This window comes from Patagioenas fasciata, chromosome 1, assembly GCF_037038585.1.
Source record: "Patagioenas fasciata isolate bPatFas1 chromosome 1, bPatFas1.hap1, whole genome shotgun sequence".
NCBI lineage: Eukaryota > Metazoa > Chordata > Aves > Columbiformes > Columbidae > Patagioenas > Patagioenas fasciata.
Genome location: NC_092520.1, coordinates 172,075,886 through 172,097,745, shown reverse-complemented (window position 1 = coordinate 172,097,745; position 21,860 = coordinate 172,075,886). Strand labels below are relative to the sequence as shown.

At 36.4% G+C, this 21,860-nt stretch overlaps 1 protein-coding gene across 3 annotated transcripts in view; it reads right to left on the bottom strand.

The window, feature by feature from the left end:
* Nucleotides 1–21,860, bottom strand: part of SCYL2 (SCY1 like pseudokinase 2) — a 41,195-nt gene that overhangs the window by 17,331 nt on the left and 2,004 nt on the right. For all 3 annotated transcript variants that reach the window (XM_065838917.2, XM_071800457.1, XM_065838926.2), the window contains exons 2-9: nucleotides 19,119–19,323; nucleotides 10,354–10,511; nucleotides 6,580–6,724; nucleotides 5,847–5,996; nucleotides 5,039–5,260; nucleotides 4,154–4,270; nucleotides 1,783–1,908; nucleotides 326–502 (exon numbers count right to left, since the gene is read on the bottom strand). In XM_065838917.2, the coding sequence (XP_065694989.1) occupies nucleotides 326–502; nucleotides 1,783–1,908; nucleotides 4,154–4,270; nucleotides 5,039–5,260; nucleotides 5,847–5,996; nucleotides 6,580–6,724; nucleotides 10,354–10,511; nucleotides 19,119–19,295 (1,272 nt within the window). In that variant the 5' untranslated portion in view covers nucleotides 19,296–19,323. The remainder of the gene's footprint in view (nucleotides 1–325; nucleotides 503–1,782; nucleotides 1,909–4,153; nucleotides 4,271–5,038; nucleotides 5,261–5,846; nucleotides 5,997–6,579; nucleotides 6,725–10,353; nucleotides 10,512–19,118; nucleotides 19,324–21,860) is intronic.

Genomic DNA, 21,860 nt, shown 5'->3' with positions numbered 1-21,860 from the left:
TTACAAATATACCTTCTACAACCAATCCAAAATAAGAATTGAGTGGTAAATTAAAAGTTTCCTTTATTTGCTAATCTAATCTCATCCCATCCATAAATGCAAATATACCCTCAGAAATCCCATCTGAAAAAGCAGGAGTAGAGGCTTAGTGAATTTCCTGGGGAAGAAAAAAAGTGTATGGATCAAGACTGACTGCTTGGATAACTACAGAGCAGGTTGGACAATCTGTGTGAAGCTGGAAAGGGAAATAAAAAAAATCAGTCATTTTTCAGGGAAAAAAAAAGTACTGAAGAGAAAAAGTGTAATCTGAAAAATATTAGCATACCTGGATTGGTTCTTGTTGCTTGAAAACAGGACCAAGATCAGGTAGAATAAGCCTGATATATTCTTCTTTGGTGCATTCCTCAGCGATTAGGAGAACATTAGGCAAGACAAAGGGTACCATATCAGGATTCACAAATTCAGAAGTCAAGCAAGGCAAAATTCGCTGAATTATAACGCGCTAAAAGGAAAAAAACAAGCATGCATGACATCGCACTGCATTGCAGTAAGACACCACCGTGCCAGCTCAACAGCAGCTGTATTAACCTGATATTTACAAAAAAGCAGACAGACAATTTTCAAGTTCGAACTCTTATTTTCACCATATACTCTAGCTAATTTAAACTGTCCTACTTTGCTCACTTTTCCCTCTTTTCAATCAAAACATAACCGGAGACTGTAACAACTGTGAAGGTCAACAAAAAGCAAGTAACTATACAGAAAATAGGACTTCTAGTCACATATCTGAATTACAAAAACCTTATTCTATATGTTTTCTAAAAAAATACCCTTAAAAAACATGCTACCACTCCCAAAAAGTCATCAGTTTTTCAGTACGACACCACTTATTGACCAAACACAAGATCTTACTGCACCTCCCTGTAAAACTGCAGGTACATTCCCTAAATGGGATTCTGCTGAAAAAACAGGTATTTACACTGTATTGTAGAGCTAGACATTCTTAAATGTTTTTAAAGTCAATAAAGAGAAATACACAGTTCAAGGGCACAGGCCCTTTCCTCATAAAATATACTTTCAAGATAGAAAAAAAAGTGAATGCCCTAGAGATGATTAGGTCAGTCAATGGCTATCTTATTAGGTAATAAATTAATATTATTTTTCTATCACATATGTATTATGCCTTATTTAAATTAAACGATACCACAAAAGGAAAGGAAGTCAGTCTAGACATAGAGTCTAACACTACACAGGAGAAATCTGTAATGCCAGACATTTGCCTTTGAGATGTTTGGGCATGGCTAGCACAAGAAAGCACTTAGTCTGTTGAGTGATGGAAGCTTTGCATTATTCAACATTTTAAACTCTCTCCAACTGCCTTGCTACAAAAAAAACCTCAAGGAATCTTATTGGGAGAAAAGGTGGTGAGATGACTTCAAAGAGCTACGATAGCATCTGGAAACAAAGAGAAAGACTTGTAAGTGGAGAGAAAACAACTCCCTTTCAAAGTGGGATGAACTACAAGAGGACATGCAAATGATGGTTCCTTACACATCCTGATAGCACAATTTGACATCTTGCATTTAAAGAATTATTGGTAGCTGAGGAATATTTCCGCAGCAATTATTTTCTAATCTCCCCTTCTTTCCTACTACTCTGACAATCTCACAGCAGTCTGTTATGGTACAATGCTACACAATGTCCAGTGTTCCCAGATTCAGAATGCTAACAGATATTCACATATTTTAAAACCCACTATTTCAAGACACCATACAGACATACCTTAGGTAGTTTCGGCAGAACCTTTGGTAGTCCTTTAAAAAACTGTGATTTCTGAAGGTTATCCCTTTGAAATAATGAATCAAAATACTGAAGCGTCATTGCTCCTACATCATCGAAGAATGGTATCTAAAAATAAGATTAAAAGCTTGTGACCTGGAGGGAGATAGCACTGACACTGTTACAAAGATCCCATAATATAGACATCTATTTACCTTCTCAATGCCCTATAGCAAACCTTTACAATGATGTACCTGCAATTAACAATTAGAAAAGTACATTTTTACATAGTAAGTAGCATAATATTCACAGGTAAAGTTTGATTATGAAGACAGAATTTTCCTAGCATTTTAAAGAAATCCATGCACATTATGTGCAACTAAGTTAACTCATTGTATATGAAATAATGTTTTGTCTACAAAAAATGGAATTCAAAGTAAAAAATCTTGAATAAAAGTTCTCCTAGGAATAATTACACTATTTACTATCACAAAAAGGCATTACCTACTAGGCCATCCAGATCTGGCTACCACCCCTGGGAACTTATATCACCAAGCATTCATATGCAATAAATGTGTAATTATATAAATTTCTCTCCAATATTCAGATCCACTTATAAATCCTGTCCACTATGATTTCTCACATGATCTCCCATGTTTGCATTACTTCAGCAAAGAGGGCATAGGCCTTCTTAAGTTTTGTGTAACAATATACATACGTAGACGAGGCTTACAAAAACAGCACCAAAAAAATACCAGGGGCTTTCATCTATAGTCATGGAATGTGACACTAATACTGATAGAGCTGCTTCATAATTAATGAAAGATTGATAAGAATGGATAATTATAATAAGATTGTTTATAGAAAAATCCATCCCCAAATATTCAGCTTTGAGTTAGCAAATGAACAAAAAGAGTAGAAGAGTGCCTACACCAGATCTACACAGACTGGAATGAAAAGTTCTGCATTTGAAAACTCGCAGGGGTAAGATTCCTCCTTCCTGCTAGCTCTCAGTTTTAGGGAGGGATCTATCAAACCTCACAGGCTCACAACAGTTAAAGACAAAGCATGGTCTTTCGGATTACTTAGACACTTATTTTCAGTTGAAAAATTTGTGCAAAAAGAAAGGATACAAAAGCATTTTAAAAAGCTCTGCTGTAGGGCAGAAAGAGAAGCTGATAAGAGTAAAGCAATAAAGAAGAAAATAATCGGAAAAGCAGATTGGAGTAGAGTAATACAGAAGAACAGAAACTATCAGCAGAGAATTGAAGCTAGTCTGCACTCCAATTCTGTCTTATAGATCACACACAAAAATGCACGTGATCATGGAATTCTACACAGGTTAACACAAACTAGTTAAAACTAGTACGGTAAATGGTCAAGCTCCATTTTCGTTCATGCCATGCCAGCCGTAACAAACCACTTTTAGAACTAAAGCTCTAATAACTCTACCATACTATTCAGTCTGCAGTGCGGATACGGTAAAAGAGACTTAACATCTTTATAAAACTATGCTGCTTAATACAACCATTTACAGATTAATTTGCTGCAGTCCTTGATACAAGTGAGTTGACACCTGACTAATATTTGACAATTTCCTCACTTCCCATTTTTCAGCTTGTACGTTGGCAGAACCATCACCTGTTTCTGCCTCCCTTCTTCACTCACTATTTCTTAAAACTGTTAAGACACTTATTTCTCTCCCTCCATACAATCTTTTTATACGACAGGAAAAGAAGAAAATTGTTTAGCTAAGCAAATCCATAAGCAGGAACCTGAAAGGCTATCAGATATGAGAAGATAGGGTGTAAGACGAAGGAAGAAGCATGTTTTTAAGGTCTGCTTTCACACAGGAAAGTGGAGAAAGAGTTTGTCAAATTAAAACATAAATTATCTTACTTGCAACTAATTTTTGCTTTATTATGGCAAGGAAGCTCCAACTATATTTTAAGCTACTTGTCTGCATTTTTATGAATACACTGAAAATCATAAACCAAAAGTTAATCCTTACATATATTGCCCTTTATCATTTTATGGCTTTAAAATCCTTCCAATACAGCTTTAAAGACTGAACTGTATAAACAGACAGCACAGAAAATGCTTCCAGATGAATTGGAAAGCTATAAAATAGTGTCGCGCTGAACTATTATTCTAAATTCTGTCTCAGCACCCACTTCTTCTATGCTAAGAGAGGTCAGCATAAGGACAACTTTTGGCATCAACTAACATCATTACTTCCAAAACAGTTTAAAAATATTTAACATTTCAACACAAATTATTAATAGGAAAACACTTTAAAGTAACTCTGTTGTTTCTATAAATCAAATATTATATTCTCTTTTTCCTATGAGTACTGTATTTTCCATGAACTGACCTTAGTCATTTGATCTGCGTCTGGTCTGACTGCTGGAGCTACATTTAAGAGCAGCTTTACATGTTCACGCACCTCCTCTGGTATATTCTGAAGAGTACTGGAGCTTAAACGGCTCAGCTGTGTAAGTAATTGAAGCACATGCACCATGAAGTCAGAAAATCCTGCATATAAATATTTCCAACATACAATAGGACTTTACATCCCTCCCTTCCCCCCTTTTGTAACCCATTTGCTTCTGATCCCTCATAGTCTTCTCTCTGTCTCTCAACAGCCCACCTGCCCAGGTCACACTCCCCTATTTCCAGCTTCTCATTTTGTTCAGGTTATCAGACAACACAAACTCAACATTTTTAAACAGGTACATGTTATTATCTGAGGCGTTGTCTACATGCATTAAAATAAAGTACACACAACTAAGACAATGGGCACCCAAAGAAGTTAAGACAAAGGAAACTTGCATATGAACGATTATGTCAGCTGACCCAAGTAACTGTCTTGTGTTAATATTCATTGTCCACAAAGCACATGAAATAGCCAAGTGGATACCAACTGCAATGTCAAGTGATCAAATCACTCTAAACTCAGCCATCTTCAGCTGTTCTACATAAGTCAATCACTGCCTTGGGTTTCACACTATTCACCCCAACATGTATTTATTGCACAAGACCAGCGTTCAACGAATTTACAGAGAAACCAGGTGAAAAATGAAATTTGTAGTTTATAAAGTTGGCATATGTAACCTTCTCTACGTCTATTTTTATTTCCCATATTTTGCTAGGATTCTTCTTGTTATAAAGATAGCATGCAAGGTAAGACACCATTATCAGATTGTTTACATTTTCAATATGAAAATCAATGAATAATAGTCACAAATAGAACAAATACCTGATCCAGCTGTCTGCTAAAGCTTTTGTAAATATCCTGCTTGTTGACCTCAAAAATTGGTTTCCCTTTATTAAAGACTGCATACATAACAGCTCCTAGAGAGTACATATCACTGGCTGTCTCACAGCTCACAGAGAGAATATATTCTGGTGCCAGGTATTCGGGATTTGGAAGACACAAGGATGGCAAGTTTGGATCCCATTCCTTACAAGGGAACTTTGGCTACAAGTAAAAGAAAGTACATTTATTAGGGATTTTTAAAGAACATTTCATATAAGAAACTTGGGCAGCAAAAATAATTACTCCGCTCAAATTCAACTATGAATGAAACAGAAACAAAGTACAGCAAAACTGTTAAGAATCTGTGTTTGAAACTTGAATTGATTAGCTGATGCAGCTAAGTCTGAATATCAGAACTGAGAAGTGTGATATAAAATCAAAGCACTGCTGTAAGGGGGAAACATGGGCTATGATGGGAATTCATTTTAGGAGGTAGCAATCAGACACTGAGTGGGTGCAACAGACTAAATTATGTAGCTTTGCATGTCATCCAACATGCAGGTGACCACAAGTGGTACAGGTTTCAGCCTCTGTCTGAAACCATCACTAGTCTATTTTGACTTCACTGAGTCAACTCAGGCTCCTCTGTGATGACCAAAGGCATCACTTCAGTCCAGACCTGTTCAAAATCCCTGCCAACAAAATATAGAGGTGAATGATTCTTTACTGAAATGCAGCATCATGAAACTGGTTTCAGGCAAAGATCTGAATTTGAAATTTAATTATGATAAATACAAATATCTATTACCTCCTGTTCAGATGGATTTGTTGATTGGATACAAAAATCAAAGCCCATAATTTTCCATGCTCCACTCTTATTCAAAATTATATTTTCAGGAGTAATATTGCCATGGACCATCTTCACACTGCTATGCAAAAATGACAAGCCTTCAGAAACCTGTTAATAAAAGATTATTATTTCAAGTTAAATATTTCCCCAAATATCCTGTAAGATATTTACAAAAATTCTGTTCCTGCGATCACAGTTAAATTCGTAAGTCAACTAAGAATCAAGCTTTCAGCACTATTTATGCTATGTCTTAAAAATTATGTATGGACAAAATTAAAGACAGATGGTCAATCAGCAGACGAGATTAATAATGCCAATTAACTATCACAGCATAAGACAAAAATGCTTTCCAAAATTGATCAGCATATATACCAAATAAAACCTGGGAGGTACTGTTCATCCACAGAAGGTAAAGATTCACACACGGGACAGACCGCTGTAGCACAGACATTTATATGGAAAATGAAAATTCATTCAATTTCTTATTTTCCATGTCAGAATAAGCAAAAACAGTAGCAACTCAGAATCTCCAGTGTTCATGCTCTCCTATAGTGATTAGAGCACTATCATCTCTCACTTTCCAATTATTTGATTTACAATAGGCAGACAAAACTTCGGCAGTTTATAAACTTCATACAAGTATTAATACTAAAAGCACTCAAAAATTATAAGGAGAACCTATATGTCATACCTGAAGCAAACCATATTTGGTCTCCACATCATAAAGTTTGTATTCTTTAATGTCAGATGGTAAAGGAGAAGGTAGGTTGTCCCAGCTGCCAAGAACATTAGCTAAACTTGCACAGACTGGCTCTGTACAAAATGCCAAACAATCTCTATAGAGAAAATACATACAAACATTGTTTGTAAATAAATGTAATAAATCTCTTGAGTGCAAATAAACAACCATACATACACCATATTATACATTACCAGAGCACTTGGTCTTACCGAAAAGCATGTTATAGTTCCAGTTTTCAATCATTATAGGTAATATTATACTACAGGGAAATATACAAATATCTGAAGTATCAAAAAAAAACCACCAACACAAAAAACAGCAAATGAATAGAAAATAAGAGGTGCAAAGACAAATATGCTTGTTGTATGAACTGTAGTTCGCATGTGAAGTGACTGCTTCCTAAATTATTTTATCTATTGTTTTCTTCACAAAAAACGACAGGTCTTGTTTATACATTTTTGTGTTAACACTGTTTGAAAACCACAGATGAAACAAACTTCTACACATAAAGTGTGGAAATTACTCATTGTAACACTGCTTCAAAATTTCAAATTTCCAAGTCCAGAAAACAATGTATGTCTCAGCTTCACAAACTTGATGTAATATAGTTATTCTTTATATCCACATTCTTCATAGTGATCTGAATAGCACTGGAGGACCTGGACAGTCATTGCACCTCACTTCTTAATTGTTTCAAAGTTTTTTTGGAGAAAGCATTACATGACTGGGAGCACAGATTTAGTTTAAGGATTAATAATTCATGAGAACAATAAATACTGCATCATTATGAACACAGAAAACTGAGTAACAGTCATAAAGATACATTTTTGGATAATAAAGTTACAGGCAAGAAGACGGAAGCCTAACTGTGTTCATTCCTTAAAAATATCACAGAAGACATGATGTCTCACCATGAATCTACCACACAGTTTTCATGTATCTCAACAATTAACATGCTTGCTCTCTGCAGTAAAATATTACTCATCCAGATTTTAGTTCTACTTCAGTTTTATCTACTGCTTTTCTGAACTAAAAACAACCAAAAATTAAAATATAGACATTCATTAAGAGTCAACCAACCCGACAAAATTTTTTTGCTTTCTTTCCTCCCTACCACTTTGTTAACATCACCCCTTTCATGTTTCTATTAACACAAGGGCTATAGAACTTGTTTCTGTAGTAATCACAAGGAAGGAGCAGAACACAGACAAAGTCCTTCATTTTCAGTCTGACTTCAACTTTACTATAGGGCTTATACACTTAGTTACGCCTAAGGCACAGATGACAGAAAATATCTAGGGAACAGTTATTCACTGTTTTTCATAACAAATTCTCTGACTGCTGTTGTTTTAAGGAAATAAAAATATGGCTGTTTATTTTTTACTTTAGGTTAAATAAGGACCCAAACCAGAGTAACAGAAGGATGGAGCAAATTTAATCAAAGCAGCTGAATATTGCAGGAGCTGATGTCTGCCATACAGTGCAGTTTCTTTAACAGTTCCCTGAATAACAGCAAAATGAAATGCAGAGTAATGTAATAAAAAGGAAACAAGTTAAAAATAAAAGTGATGGCCGAAAATGTATATGCTTTGGAAAAACTGCAATAGATGGAATGTCTAGAAAATTAAGTATCTGGGACTCTTCACACTACTACTATTTTTAATGGGTAATAATGACACTATAAGTAAACTTATAATTTGGCTTTTTTATCCTTCTCTCCAGTAACAAGTTAAATGTAGAATAATATCACTCATCTGTGCTGTTACTGGAATTCAAGACCAGTTATGAGTAAATATATTCTATCTTTTGTATCGATATTAAATATTTAGTATAAATACAGTTATTCATTATATAAATGCGTGTAAAATGATAAATATATATATTACATATTATGATGTATACATTAAATACAATTGTACTGAATACCAATAATTTGGAGTAGAAACTTTCTATTATTAGTGGAAAAGCTCCCAACACACTAGGGTCAGAGAAGTATGGCTTTTTTTCCTATATCTACTTCAGCTGTGCATGTACACCAAGTATCCCTTTGCTTCATAAAGGAAGAATAAAAGGTGACTTGCAAGCAGTTCAACTAACTGTGTGTTACTTTGGAAACACAAAAAAAGACCAGGTACAGTCCAACCAGAAGGAGCCCATGACAGATTTCAAGAATAAGCACTCTGGAAAGACTTGCAGTTCTAAAGAAATCTTACACAAGGTCACACAGGCAAATATTCTAAGCAAATTTTTCTTTTATGAATCCCCTCCAGAAATTGTTACATCATTCTCTGGCACAGCAAGCACCTGGACAGGTTTTGTGCTGCTGGTGTTTATACCAGTAAGTAAGCGTGTTGAGTATGGAAAGATCAGCTGGAGTAAAGCATAAGACATTACTAAAAACTCATGAATGAGAATTCTGACATAACTACACTGTTAATTTTATTCAAAAGGCTTAAATTCTTCACTAAAACATCAAAGCTTTCTTTGCGCTCCAAGGTATGAAACTTGGTCTTTTCTTCTGAAGCACAGACTTCAGGGAAAAAAATAATTACACATGCAGTTGCTAAGTCAATCGAAATACTGTAACAATTTTAGGAAGAAGCCTGGGATACAGTCTGGGATTCACTCGCAGACACTTATGACTGAGATGACCCCAGGTCCCTTAGCATGTAATAGTTTATTTACTGTTGTAAAGTACAGAGAGCTGTCTTCAGTTACCTAATTAATCTTCCTTAGGCTTTTGCAAGGGCATTCTGAACCACAGGGGCAATGACAGCTTTGAACCCTTGTGAATGCAAAACGCGTTTAGCACTGGAGGAAAGATACATGTGAATAAGCAAGTGTCATTTAATCCAAGAAATGACTCCCAAAGTAGGCATCACAAAGATGAAGAAGCTTTCCTAGAGTATTCTTCGCTTCTGGAAGCCAGTACATTTGGAAAAATGCAGGTTAACAGACACAATCAAAACTGTAGAAGTTTGAAAGGTAAAGTACATGAGTCTTTATTAGGCTACCCTTTAGGAAAACTACCTTGGGAAAAAAAAAAACACCTCTAAAACCTTTATGATATTCCTCAGCAGGATCAGGTTGAGCTTTCTATTTTAATGTGAAACCCTCATGTTATTTTTCAGATTTTAGTGTGCTGTTATCACTAGAGTTGAACAATAAATCTATAAGACTAACCCATTACTGTTCCTAGCAACCAACCTCACACAAATCAAATAAGCACTACAAAAACACACTGAATTTTGTCTCCCTTGACTGGCATTTGAGGATCTTTCAAATACGTATGTGGCCACAACACATGCAATCTACCAAAAATCTCCAGTCTCATATGTACTGAAGTACATACTATCTCATAAATGGAACAAATGCATGAGCAATCTTTTGAAAGAAAACAATTTTGAAGAGAGTTCTTTAATAGTGAAATTAATTTAACTACCAAATATTCATGTTGTAAAGGTCACATGTAGCCTTATAGCTGCAACTGGACAAAGATCATGCAATAGATTACTAATTGGATTCACTAGATTCACAGCAGAAATGCACCCTACAGCTTGAGGTGAAAAAAAAACCCTAAGGGTGGGATAAATACCATTCTCAAATAAGTAAATACAGTAAACTTGAATTTTACCAGATGCAGTGTTGAATTTTCCAGGTATTTTACATCCAATAACAAAACAATTATTAGGAAAGTCTGTTCCCAACTTTACTTCAGCTTACCTGGATTCTTCCAACGGATGTTGAACAGTGAGTAGTCGAGGGTGTCGAAGCCTGGTTAGCTGTTGAACACCTCGTTTTAAACAATCAATAATCTGATCCTTTTCAAATTTTTGATACTTGTCTATTAGCTTCTTATCAAAGACAAAAACTGCTACTTCCTAGAAATAAGTAATAAAACTCACTTGGTACGTAACATAGTCAAAAAACATGTCTATACACAATTACATACACACACGCACTTTTTTGAATGAACAGTACAATACCACCAATGCAATAAGTATTTCAACCTATATGTATATATACATATTGTCCTTACTTTGTCCCAGTTATAATTATACAGGTAACTGTATATAACCTCTGAAATATATATTTTAAGAGTTAACGTACTACTGCTCCTCAGCTTATAAACAGTATTATGTAAACTATAACCACTATCTACACAGAGACAGAGTAGCAGATCTGCAGGACAGAATTCAGCTTGATTTTCAGTAGATGAAAGCATTTACATCAGCTATATTCTGAGCACATATACATTCATTTGGCATTAAATATTTCAGTGGTGCTTCATTAAACCAGACCCTGTCTCAGTATTCTGCTCCAAACTAGTATGATCTATATTAAACTTGACTTTCACGAAAGATAATGCATAGTCCCAGGAATCAATCAATCTTAGCAGACTATTAACGTGATAAAACATTAAAAAATTGTAATGCTTAAACATATACAAAAAGAAGTCTCAGAAATGTCATAGATGTTAAAACCAGATAAAATAGTTCTTCCAGCCAACCTCTGCAAATGGAGTGGGAGAAAATGAAGAAACTTATATGAAACTTTGAAATTACAGAGGTGGATGTGAAATAAAAAATGAGATTATATCGCCATCTAGGAAACCATTAAAGAAAAATAAATCAACTGAAGAAAAAAGGAATTAAAAATTTTATAATGAAACAGACACTTTCTTATTCTCTTACAACAGCATTATGAATCATAATAAAGGTTAGAAACCAGTAGAAAATTATATGAAAATAGTGTTTTCAGTCCCAAGAAGATGTCTGTGCTCTTTTACTGCATATTTTACAACCATTATTATAATTAAAATCTCAAAGAAATGGTTACATTATTGATTTAAAAAAATAAATCAGTAAAAACACCAAAAAATTGGTTTCTATTTTTTAGCTGGTACCTGTTCCATTACGTCATTAGCAGGTGAACCTCTACAACTGTTAACAGCTCAACTAAGTACAGTTTTCCTGCTTCTATTCGTACCAGCTCCCTACTCCAGCTCTTAAGTGTGATGGATCAAACATTAACATTGACACAAGGCAGGAAGGAACTGATGACAGGGGATGGAAGGCATACACTATACCAATTATTTAAAAAAAACACATTTTCCAGTACAAAGTGTGAACGTATTGAGCAGTATGTGACCAACGACAAAATTTCAAACTAATGCAGCACTTCTGTTTAATGACAAGTCAAAATAATCAGAATGTTAATGTTTAAATTGGATAGTATGGAACATCAGCTATGGTTTCAATATTTTATGATGGGTATAAATAAGTTCTGTTGCTGCCTGCTGCAAATCTGCACGGTTTGTTTGAAGTTTGACAGAACTTTTGCATATCCAAAATTAGCTCACAAGTAAGTATGCATATGAAATTGTAGTATTCTAGGTGTGAAAATGTTTGTTATCCCATTGATTTTGTAGACTTATTGTGGAATGTCAAGAATCAAAATAATTTGGGCTGTGTGACAACTTGTCATTTTCATGTAACACATCTGATACAAGAATGTGCACAGTCATGGACGCTAAAATATTAAATGTGTTCTGATATTAATAATTCAAAATATTGCATTCTGAAATTAAATTCCACAGTCAACATTGATTTTTTTAATGCAGAATTCCACATCAACAATAGAATATCTTAACCCTCATAAGTCACCAGATACTATTGTACAGAAGAATGAAGAGACAGTTGAGTCACGGGCCATAGAACACACTCTCAGTGGACCAAAACTACTAAAACCACACGCTGTGCTTTGAAGCATTCAAAAGTGTTAATGGTTTTATGCCGCGTGAACCAAATAACGCTGTCAAACTTTGACTACGAACACATTATTCCTGTTTTTCTGTTTTACAAGAACTGATATTCAACCCCAAAAAGGAGGTTTCCTGACTGTAGCTGATAGGGATCCACTTCCTGTAACTATAATACTTTCATGGAAACTTACTGAGATGAAAGCCTGCAAAGGCTTACATGTCTACTACTTCTTTCCACAGAAAGCTCTAGGGAAGCTTCCACTTGATTTTTTCCATTCCATTTCATAGGTTTGAAGGAAGAGTAGCTTCTTCCTGCAGATGACTACTTGTTATTTAGTTCTGCACTTGTGTCATAATTCTAATTTTGTGATATAAAAATAAATTTAACATAAAAAGGTTAGAATACATTTTAAAAAAAAATGACTGCTCTCCAGAAAGAAACCAAAAAAGTAGAGGTAAAACAACCCTTATCTTTAACAACACAAATTTTCTTTCATTATGTGATCGGAAGTGTGCTCAGCACAGTATATTGAATCATGTCCTGAGTTGGAAGGGACCCACAAGGATCATTGAGTCCAACTCCTGTCCCTACAGTTCACACCATGTGTCTGAGGGTATTGTTGGTAACACTACGAACCTGAGTTTGAAAGTATCGAAAGGATGTAGAGGACTAGACTGGGCACTCAAGAGATGCAAGTTTAAATCTCGGTTCTGTTCACAAGCATGAGTTATTTCACAACTTTTGTCTCACCTGCCACATGTTTTAAGCAAAGTGCTTTACTTCAAAGTGGTTAGGTAAAGCTCAGGGATGACACTGAGACAGTTGTATATTATGATGTGTACCGTGTAAATATGTGCCAGGATGAAGACCTTCCCAGAAAGCATCTGTTGTTACTGCCAATAATTTAGAACTTGTAATGTGAATCACTGAAAAGATCAGTGTTTAAGTTCTCCAGTGCCTTTGCCAAGGAATTAAATGTCACCTCTGCAAACAGCAGTAAGCACTGTCACAGCATGCAAGACACAGGACGTGGTTTAACTGGGCTATTATCGTATTAACACATGCAGAACAGTTTCAGACACTGAACAGGAAAGTGTACATCAGCTCTCTTGGATTGTGCTCATGTATTTCAGGGGAAGCCTGCTGACTAATATATCCCTTGATAAAGGCTTTATATCCTTGTAGTGTTAATCACTAAATGCCTCTATTTCCTTTTCTCAGCTTCTTTGGGCAGTTTTCCTTTGTACTGGGTCTGGCTGAGACAGAGCTGACTTTCTCCATAGTATTCCATACCATGCTGTGTTTTAGACTTGTGGCTAGAACAGTGTTGATAACACACAAATGTTTTGGCTGTTGAGCAACAACCCTTACACGGTGTCAAGGCTTTCATTTTCCCACAGTGAGTAGGCTGTGGGTAGGCAGGAGGCTGGGATGGGACATGGCCAGGAGAGCTAATCCTGACTGGCCAAAGGGCTATTCCGTATCATACAGCATCATGCTCAGAGATAAAAACTTGGGCATAACAAGCAGACGGTTTGGCTTCCAAAGTGGCTGTTGTTTGGAGACTCGATGAGCACCTGTCTGCCTGTGGGATGTGGTGAGCAATTTCATTTGCTTTGCTTCTTTTTCCCCCTCCCCTCTTCTCACACCTATTAAACTCTCCAGATCTTGACCTATGAGTTTTCTTGCTTTTCTTCTTCCTATTTTCTGCCCCTATCCTGCTGGGGGTGGGGAAGTGGGTAAGTAGCTGTGTGAGTGTTTGGTTGTTGATCAGGGTCAACCCACCACTTAGTCCATTTGCAATCCTGCATTCCTTATGAAACACATACCAGTTTGAAACACACACTGACAGTTTAAAACACATCTTTAGTTGTCCATGTAAATACCTTAAAAACCCAAGAGAATGCAAAAATCCTGCTCCTATCTTAGCCAATGTACATGCTAAAAAACAAGGGGGTGGGGGAGAGGGGGAGGAAGAGAAAAAATAATAATTACAGAATCACAGAACGTCAGGGATTGGAAGGGACCTTGAAAGATCATCTAGTCCAATCCCCCTGCCAGAGCAGGAACACTTAGATGAGGCTACACAGGAAGGTGTCCAGGCAAGTTTTGAATGTCTCCAGAGCAGAAGACTCCACAACTCCCCTGGGCAGCCTGTTCCAGGGCTCTGGCACCCTCACTGAGAAGTTTCTTCTCAAATTCAAATGGAATCTCCTGTGTTCCAGTTTGAACCCACTGCCCCTTGTATTATCATTGGTTGTCACCAAGAAGAGCCTGGCTCCATCCTTGTGACACTCACCCTTTATATATTTGTAAACATTAATAAGGTCACCCCTCAGTCTCCTCTTCTCCAAGCTAGAGACCCAGCTCCCTCAGCCTTTCCTCATAAGGGAGATGCTCCACTCCCTTAATCATCTTTGTTGCCCTGCACTGGACTCTCTCCAGCAGTTCCCTGTCCTTCTTGAACTGAGGGGCCCAGAACCGGACACAATATTCCAGATGTGGTCTCACCAGGGCAGAGTAGAGGGGGAGGAGAACCTCTCTCGACCTACTAACCACCCCCTTCTAATACACCCCAGGATGCCATTGGCCTTCCTGGCCACAAGGGCACAGTGCTGGCTCATGGTCATCTTGCTGTCCACCAGGACCCCCAGGTCCCTTTCCCCTACACTGCTCTCTAACAGGTCATTCCCCAACTTATACTGGAACCTGGGGTTGTCTCTACCCAGATGCAGGACTCTACAATTGCCCTTGCTATATTTCATTAAAATTTTCCCTGCCTAATTCAACAGCCTGTCCAGGTCTCACTGGATGGCAGCACGGCCTTCTGGTGTGTCAGCCACTCCTCCCAGCTTGGTGTCATCAGCAAACTTGCTGACAGTGCACTCTAGTCCCCCAGATCTTAAGAAAGCAGGTAGTCAAAATCAAAAGCAAGTCCTACTCTGTACTCATGCAAGGAAAAAGAAAGTGCTGCTGATATCCATCAACAAAGGCCAGGACCAAGGGAAAGAAATAGAAATAGTACACCCAGCCTTGGTGCTTCCTAGCAAGCTGTGCCCATCGCTTTCATTCTGGCTCCTGATGTCCTTTGCCTCTAACCAGAAAAAGGCAAGTAGGCAACCAAGGCACATCACGCTTTCTCTCCTGCCCCCAAGAGGAAGGCAAGAATTCTGAAACACACTGGGTTTGCGTGTCAGAAAAGATGCAAATAAAACCAGAAAGTATTTCTAAATGAAAGACTAAAAGCTGTGGAAACGTAATAATAATGAAATAGAAATGCCTCTTCCTATTCATCTCATTGCATATTGAGAAAGCACATTAAGAACACCTGTAAAACTTTCAAGCACTATAGTGATGAATGCTACAGAAGGTCCAATCCTTCTTTTTTTCAATGACATTTTTAACCGTGTGGAGTAATAATGCCAGAGACTAAGCACAGAACAATAAGGAAGAAAAAAAACAAGCAAACAAACCAACCACAGAATATTTAATAACTACAGTTCACTATCTGTCCTGAAAAGATGCAATGTTCTTGTGGAAAAAACTTAAATGTAATCATATTAAAGAATAAGCCATGAACGTAACAGCAAACGATATTTTAAGGTAGCAGAGTACTTGATTTTAGAAACATTATGCTTGTTTTCCCTTTCATTTTACCCATATGCACTCAAGCATTTTTTTAATGACTAATCAAATGTAACTCAATATGAAAACACATGATGTTTTACCAAAGCCTCCCACTGTGCAAGGCAAAATAGTCTCTGAATTGAAATACTGGAAAGCATTCCAGTTATTACTCTGGTCTTCTTCCAGAAAAACATTTTCCTCCAGCTTTTGGGGGTTTTATTTTTAAAAGTTTGCCAATGTGTTTTTATAACCCTACTTTCCCAACAGTTTGTTTTAGTCACAAGGTATCCAATACAACTATTTCAGTTGTAAAATAAATTAGCCTTTAAAGTTTGAATAGTAGGAAGCCTTCATTTCAAAGCTACTGTATGCACAGCCAAATCAACAGAAAGCTGACTTACCTAACATTAATAAATTTAGTATAAACTTAGTATATATTTAGTACCACCACAGTAAAAGTTAAAGATGACTACAGTAGTCTTGCAGTGCAAACCATTATCTTCTTAATTCTGCTAGTTTTTATGACTGAGCTGTCATCAACAAGAACATTAAGTGACCTTACTCTATCTCTTTATGATTGCACTTTCTAAGCAGAAAAAAGGACAAGTGCCATGTTATGCCAGAAAAAAAAAAATAAGTGCATAAAGACTAAGTTAACAAATCTAAGATAAGCAGAAGTACATACTATAAAATTAGCAACATGTAACTTCATGTATAAGTGTATAACCAGAAAGACTCAAATCTTTTAAACAAACAGCAGCAAATCAGCTATCAAATAACATCAGACAAAAATATTCACAAAGGTAAGTAATTTCCTCCCTTTCTGTCAGGTTATTATTCAATCACCTACAAAGTAAGCAAGAAAAAACAAGCCACATTAAAAACAAACAAACAAAGCAAGACCCCCCTCATGTACATTCAGAAATCCAGGGAAACCAGCAAGGTAGGAAGCAGGCAAAACTCTGAAAAGAGGAATAAAATCATAAATATCTACTGTCACCAGAGACGGAATATTTGTAACTGTCCACTGACTTTATATAGGAACCAAATTAATCCATATTTGAAATCTTAACTTCAGCTGACCAACTTCTGTAAGACTGACTTGGATTTGTTCTCAGACAGAGATTTATGATCAGCTCTACTGCCACAATGCTAAAACTCAAAATTTAGCTATTTTATCTGGCTGCAATGACTTAAATTATTACTTGTGTTGTTGCAAAGTGACAAAAACACGGGCAATTAAGCCCTTACATCCTGCTTGTCTGATTACAGTACACATTTCCTGTAAAAAAATTCTTACTGCTTGTAGCTTCACATCAGATATACACACTTGCAATACAGCAAATATGTGTATCACTTCACAAAAGTCACTGCTACCACTTGGAAAATGACAGCCATCCACTTCCATATTGCCCAGCCAACATTCAAAAGGTACATGCAAAAGAAATAAGAACAGCGCTAAAGAACAGATACATTGCAATATAACACAACATTAATTTTTGCATTGTTGTGTTGTTTTATTTTGCATAAGCAAACTGAATGTTGACATGATGATACCCAACTGATAGTATTAATAATGAACAGTAATTGCATGTCGAATCTCCAGCCATCTAAAATTCCCTGCAGTACAACTGCTGTCGTATTTTTAATGACTAATGATGGCATACAAACATACAGAGATATTGTGGGATCCCATGTGGTAACATCTGAACTAAAACTGCAAAATCAGTGGTCAGAACACCCATTCAAAGCTTGAAAAACAGAATTGACAGGAACAAAGTTACAAACACTCTGTCAATTAGGCAGTGAAAAAAACTTGCTACAATTCTCCAGACACTCAAAGCTACACCTGCTCAAATGCTTACAGGGTAAAGAGACTGTATAAAACCTTTCAAAACTACCATACTTTCAATGTTATCACTTGTTTGCATAGTTGAATACGGGAAAACAAACAAACAAATAAAAAAACACAACAAAACCACACAGTTGGTACATTTAGTACATTCAGTAAATGCCAGATGTATAGACTCCTGCCACAGCTAGACAGATGTTTGAGAATACAGAAAAAGTACGTACTTGACATTATTCAGATTCTGTCACAATCAGATCACAAGCTCTCCACAGATTATTTATTCTGCATAGTTTATTTCTTCTCTGTTTGCTACAGCTTATTTTCTACCATCTAACAAATTGTCTATACATTTTCCAAAGTTATTCCTTTGCGCCCATTTCTTTTTGGTACACCTGTAGCAAGCTGATTCATTGTCTAAGTGACTTCACATCACTTCAGCACCAAGTTTAACTGAAGGCCATAAATTATTAACTCTTCTGTTTACTCGCTAAAAATTCTATTTCCTCTCCAAGTTTGAGAAAAGAGATTTGACATTTCTCCAGTACAACAAAATAATTTTCTATAAGAGCAGTTCTTAAACTCTGTTTCTGGCAAACCTTCTTCCAACATCACAATCATACTTCCATTTATACATGTGAATTCCAAGTGAGTCAGAAGTTTATATACTAGTGCTCTAAACCCTAATATTTTAAGGAAACTAAAAGGGAACAATACTGATTTGCAAGCAGCACAGGGAAAGCACAACTTCCTCCACAACCTCCTCCTCTTTCTCTTGATTTAACATTTCTAACCTCTCAATTTCTGTATGGCAGCTGAGCAAAAAATCTACAGTCTCTTAGGTTGAGAACAAATGATGGCATACTTCATGAATATTTTAAACTGCAAAGAGCCAGTACTCCTGCCAAGAAAAGCTGCAAGGTGAAACAAATCGGAGAACCAAACAAACTTCTTCCTTCTTGTCAGATCAGTCTTAACTCAGATTAACTCTTGATCTTGCTCTCAAGTTGTATGCTATGAATACAGAACCACTTCTTTCTCCAGCAGTGAAGGCTTAAAGCAACTATCACCTATGTAGCTGAGAACACTATATTTAAGTAATTTTGAGTTGTTTCATTTTACTTAAAGTACTACCCTTAGCATTAGTCAGCTCAGTTGGATTTTGTTTTTAAATGCCACTTACCAGCTGCTACCCATAAGCCTGTTACCTAATGCTTATAAACTCAGGTCTCTACTTGACAACCCACCTGTTTTGTTGATTTTTTAGTTCCATTGAATATCTTCCAAGCAAGACCATTACCACCACTGGCAATATGTCGGCCAACATCAAATTCCCTGGTGACAGGGTTTCCCATCACCGCACTGGTGACATCCGCCGTTACCTTTGTAACGGTACTCTTCAATTTATTCAGCATGGACTCCATTGTTGCAATCGTATGCCCATGTATTATCCTACAAAGACAAGAAAAAAGTTTCACAGCCCTTTCACAATTTCTATTAACGTAAGACACATGTTGAAAACTGTAGTGTTAAAAAGGACATCTAACTGAAGATGCGATAGAGTATAGGAGTAACCCACAGAAAGGATACTGAAATATAACTTCCAGGGCTTTTCAGTTATACATATTCACACTGCATACACATTTCTGTGCACATGTATCTGGGGATTATATGTCATTGCTTCTACTATTCTTCCAAAACTTTTGAATCTGATGATCACTCTTCCTTAGATCTAACAAAGCAACTAAGGACTGAGAAATTCAACCATTTCTTGAAAACAGGCGATTGAATAAAGCAGAAAATCTATAAAGTGCTCCCATGAAGGGAAAGTATCACACCTCATATATGGATATCAATCAACAAAGAGAACCAAATCTGAAGGAAACCAGGCTCCTTTTATTCCATTGCTCACAGAACTACCTGTTTTCTGGAGGGAAGGACTGCTTAACATCACAGACCAGCAAAAGGATAGATGCGTATTATACAGAAGCCAATTTAAAAATTTGTTCTTTCCTATACTGTGCCTGTCAAAATACAAGCTCAAAATTCCATATTTTACCCATCAGGTTGTTGACATGACTATTTGTATGATATAAGTACTAACAAGCTGATCTGCTGCTGGATAGGAAGTACACAAGAAAACATCTTTTTATGTTTTAACAAAATTGTACAAGGAAGTTTTTTCACATCATCTTCCAAATTTAAGAGCTAAAAGACTGTGTTAGCTTACAATTCAGTTCATCTTCCCCTGTAATGTGTACTTCCACAGTTGTCATAATTAGCGCCAAAAAAATCTGACTTTCCTGTTCTGCCAGACGGAAGTTCTGAAGCCTATGTCCCATTTATACAACTGTCTCGCTGGTAACAGATACACAAGAAAGAATGAAGACGGGAAAGAAACAGTGGGGGAAAAAAAAGTAGACATTTATCTCCCTTATCAATTTGAGTGAAGATGGAGAGAAAATAAAATAAGAAATTATTTCTTGGAATCAGTGTCATGTGGTATATTAAAAAACAACAGTATTTCTTTATACTCTCTTTCAAACAAGGTGTGAAGACTACATATTTCTTCAACATAGAGTAAAATAAACATAAGACAGCACATGTAGTGAAATCTGCAGAAATAATGATTTCGTTTATGGCCTTATTTACTCTATACTCAACTCATAGGCATATAATCTGTGTAAAACCACTTCTTTGAAAAAATAGAGATGTCATTCACATTCAAACGGAAGAGACAAAATTCTGTTGTGATGAATAAGATGTTTGCCAAGTCATGGCAACAAGGACAAAAGAAGCAGAAGGCACTAACAAATAAGCACTGGGACTACTAAACCCAAATGCCCTCATCGGATGTGAGGTGCTTGCTTATACAAATTAAAGCTCTTCCCACTGTATTATGTACATTTATAAGGCAACGGTCTGATCTACATAGATTATTTGGTCTATTAATATATGCATTTATGCCACAGCTTTTTCCGCATTCAAGACACAGATGGAGTTTATTTCCTTTCCACAGCTCCTTAGTCTCACCAAAATATCAGAAATAGTAGTTATGGCTTCAGTGGGGCTACTCGAGGAGCAGAACCAGATATGACTACAAGCACATTTGGGGAGAGTCAGTCTTGATTACAGGGACTATGAGTTTTAGATATGTGAAGCTGAGTCTGAATACAATGAGATAAAAATAATTATGTACTTGCTTAGTATGTATTGTGTTTTATTGAGATCATAGCTGGAAGTAAATTACAGAAACATGGAATTCCTTTACTAAGCAATTTAACTACACCATGTCACATTTTATTACCATTGATTTTACTTCATTAATTGTGCTATGGAAAAAAGGCATGCAATTTCGAACTGTGCAGCCCCAAACTAAACAGATATTAGGCATTGGGTAATATCCCTGTATAAAGGAATTTTTTATTAACCTGATAAACAGGTAGAAACAAGGATCATGGATTACTCTAAATGGGAGCTATAGGTATTTCCAGCTCTCCGAGATTTTATTCTGCAGCTGTTCCATGAGACGAACTCTATATGCTGAAGAACTATAAAATAAATCCTAATGACTTTAACTTAACTGAAAACCTAATTTATTTATTTTTAAATCTTATGCTTTTTGTATCATTTCCTTCACTTCCACCCATCAAACCTCTAGGATTAATGCAACACAACCTTGTGTTACAATTCTCAAAATTTGAGAAATGCTTTGCAAAATTAATTGCAGAGCTAGTAAGAAGAAAAATGCATGTGCACACATGTTCAATTTCCTTTGCATAAATTCAAAAGGAAGCTTCTCCATACACACTGTGGAAAAATGGTGTAGTATTGATTACATCAGAAGTGCCTTCTGCTGTGGGAGACAGACTAACTGCAGTGAGAAGGGTGGAAAAGCCACTAGGTGAGAATGTTAACAGCATTCCAGTGTCTGAATGGTTAGGATTTAAAAGGCAAGCCTGGTATGCCCTGTCCAACCTGTTCCACTC